The sequence below is a fragment of the Pinus tabuliformis genome, chromosome 1_1, assembly GCF_031772625.1.
Source record: "Pinus tabuliformis cultivar Carrire ecotype Pingquan chromosome 1_1, CPIR1, whole genome shotgun sequence".
In the NCBI taxonomy this organism is placed as follows: domain Eukaryota; kingdom Viridiplantae; phylum Streptophyta; class Pinopsida; order Pinales; family Pinaceae; genus Pinus; species Pinus tabuliformis.
This window is the reverse complement of record NC_142297.1, coordinates 170290865-170294358: the sequence shown is the minus strand read 5'-3', so window position 1 is coordinate 170294358 and position 3494 is coordinate 170290865. Positions and strand designations below refer to the sequence as shown.

The 3494-nt window shown below is 39.1% G+C and overlaps 1 protein-coding gene and 1 pseudogene across 1 annotated transcript; one reads left to right on the top strand and one right to left on the bottom strand.

Annotated features, from left to right (window-relative positions):
* Positions 1-1287: 1287 nt before the first annotated feature.
* LOC149212117 (uncharacterized) lies at positions 1288-1855 on the bottom strand (annotated as a pseudogene).
* A 579-nt stretch (positions 1856-2434) lies between these two features.
* Positions 2435-3007, top strand: LOC149212116 (RAF-like serine/threonine-protein kinase PRAF). Its single transcript, XM_089388565.1, has one exon. It carries the CDS (start codon positions 2435-2437, stop codon positions 3005-3007), a length of 573 nt encoding a protein of 190 aa, XP_089244691.1.
* Positions 3008-3494: the final 487 nt, after the last annotated feature.

Here is a 3494-nt window from a genome sequence, read left to right as displayed (position 1 = left end):
ATCTGGAGATCAAGGGACATTGATGTATTCCCATGATCGCCAGCGAGAGAACTTGCCATTAAGGCATGCAAGCCTCTAGGTACTCAAAAGGAACTCTAGTCTATTTCCCAGATAAGGTGCTGATGTCGATGGGGCAAGACTTGTTGAAAGGTGGGCCTTAAGGAATCCCACATCAGTCAACGCGAGTTTGTACAAAAAGATTTGGTAGGACTATAAATGGAAAGAAACCACGGACAAGCAGTGTGGATCAACATGGCTATGAAATCAAGGCAATGTAATCATGGAAAGGGAATGAGTTTTATTCAGAAGGAAAACTAGAAGGAAAAAATAAACTGGAAAGGATAAAGGGATGTATGCGATTCAGAAAAATAGGCGTGCATGAAGTCGTGAAAGATAAGGAAATGGAAGATGGGCTGCAACACAAGGATGGTCTAGGCATTTGGAAGGAAAAAGGGAAGTAATCATGACGCAAAAGGATTTTTGTGTAGTGGAAAATGTCATGATATGTGCAGTGAAGAATTAGTTCCTTCAAGCATCCAATGATGCATGTTTCATAGTGATTTCGAAAAATCACTTTTGCATTAGATTGTCTTCAACTCTTAGCACCATGCCTGCATAAAAATTGTCACCTTTGTGTGCCATCTCCATCGATCATTCCTGTATGGAGTAACTCAAAAACAAATTAGCTCATTTTCAAGAATTTATGAAATGTCCATTTTTTAATTATTTTCCGAAATTACTCTAATTGTGGATGAAAAAGGTGTCGCCTCGTAATGTTGAGCTTTTTGCATAAGCTTCTCATTGTCCTACATATAACACCAATCTCATTTCACTTGTTAGTATATGCATCCTAACTTTTGCCCACAAATTCACCAAAAATCCAACATACTTTTATTTCCCCCCAACTAGAAATATTGCATGTCCCCATGCAATGTACTCATTGATTGTGCAATACTTGTTCAAAATGTTTTTATTGGTTTGCAGGAAAATTGATTTAAAACATTTGAAAAGGCTTTTGTATCTTTTTGGGGAAGTAGTTGGTGTTATGAATGAGGGCAAAATTTTTTATTTTTTATTTTTGTTTTTATTTTTTTTGTCTATTATATATATATATATATATATATATATATATTAACAACAAAAATCGCACTTTCATGGTGATTGAAATAAGATAGTGCAAAGTTCAACAAAACCAACCAATACTACTAACATCATCATATATAAGTCTAAACCATAGACAATTTTGGTTGAGAATAGTTATTAACCGGAGTCGTGAGGAAGACAACATTACACGTGTTCACTCGAGTGCCACTTAATGCTGCATCCATCATTTGGATTTGGTGCAAAATTTATTGGTTGGTCGCTCAGGACACAATTCAAAGCTTGCCCGAAGTCACTTCCTGTAATAGGTTTGTTGTTATTTGGTTGGGAATCGTCGAATTGTCCATGATAAGCAAGCTTAAATAGCTGATTTCCATTCTTCTTGAACAAGTAAAATTCAGGAGTGCAAACAGCTCCATAAGCCCGTGCAACTTCTTGTGTCTCATCATAAGGATATGGGAACGTATACTCAAATGTCCTAGCGTCTTCAGCCATGAAATCTGGACCATCCTGGGGGTGTGTGATAGCAGAATGAGAAGAGATTGCTGAAATTGCAAGCCCCATTGGTATGTAATCATTTGCAAGCTTGACAACACACAACAAATGGGCAGTGATTGCAGATGAACGTCACCAGCAGTGCGGGATGTCCTTCAAAGTCAGCCAACTTCCAAACCGTGCCAGTGAGAGGTTCCAGCGGGTCAAAATTAGGTGTTGCGGATCCGAGAGGCATGGCCGTCGATGACAATGGAGGCATGGCGTTGGCACAGTGAAAGCACTAACGACAGAGAACCTAATGCACAAATTCACAATACGATTCACAAATTCACATAAGGAGAATGGACATGAATCCTGATGAGATGGAGACAGGGTAGCCGGGCTCTTCCAGCTCTTATTCCATTTGAATGAAATTTACGTTTAAGTTCTTTTCTTACTTGTGGAATCCAGTTTAGGGACCCTTGCTTTTCTACAAGCTTGATTAGAAGTTAGATTGAGGTCGTGGTGCAATTAATTGAACATCTGAGGTCGCCCAATCTCAATTCAAGGGAATTTGGTCCTTAGTCTTGCATATAATCCAGTACACTCGAGTCCACTGTGACTCTGGCACGCCCGCACTCATAAACTGATCCAAAAGACTAGGAACAGAAACCCAATTGAAAAATCAAACAATCAGTGAGAATAGAATTCGAGCCTTACCAGTGCATCGACATTGATCACAGAATGGCCTCAGAGAATGCTTGGCATTCTCTACAATGGTGTAAAAAGAAACAGCAAAGCCTCTGTTCTCATGAACAAGAAGTGTGCATTCATCAGTTAAAAAAATGGAAAAGAAGACATGCGCCATCGGTTCCGAAACCTATGGGTTGCCACCGGTTCGACCGGTGGTGCCCAGGTCCGACTGATGTGCAGTTATGGCGACAAAATCCTTCGCCGCCCCCATGAAAATCAGCTTTCATATGTAGGCGGAGATACCCAGATTCTGGTTGTGGATCGCAACATCAGATTCTCCAACATGATTGGCAAGCTTTCCAATATTTGGGGAAGCAGTGTTTCGTTCAAGTATCAGTTGCCCAATGAGGATCTAGATGCTCTGGTTTCTGTTACCAATGATGAAGATATGGAGAACATGATGGCGGAGTATGATAGATTGCAGAAAATGGGTTACAGGTTTTCGAGGCTAAGGCTCTTTGTGTTTGCTAATAAGCCCGATGGAGCTTCATCGCAGAGCAGCATGGGGTCTCTAATGGAGGAAATGAAGCGAGAGAATTGGTTTGTGGATGCCCTGAATGGGGGACTGGTTAGTAGATCCGAGACTATCCCGCAGGGTGGACCTGGGATGAATAATATGCCCAACTACTTGTTTTGGCTTGAAGGCAATGCAGTGGACAACGATCAGAGCTCAGCTTAGAGAAATTTTGTGCCTGATCAGCCAAATTCCGTTTTTTTTCGGCGATGCGTTTAATAGATTTTTTTTTTTTTGGTTTATGTTTTATGTTTCTGTTTTTATGAGTGCGCTGGTTGGTTAGTTGTTAAAATTAATTATTTTTTTTATTTGATTTATTTATTATTATTTTAATCAATGAAAAACTAAAGTTGAGAAAGAAACTAAACTTTCTCTTCATTTTTTTTAGCAAATGGACATAATAATTTGCATATCGAAAGATGTTGGTGATGAAGCATATTGCAAAACATGAATTTATTCTTGAAATTAGTCTAAATCATCCCTATTTTTTGATCCTCGAGATCGTACAAAGACGCAGGAGGAGAGCATACTTATTCTAGTTAAAAGCAAAACTGAAAATGAAAGCAAACGCTGAAAATGAAAGCCTAGCTACTCTATACTAATTAGAATTTACAAATTAGTTACGTGTAGGTAAACTTCCAATGAAGCCATT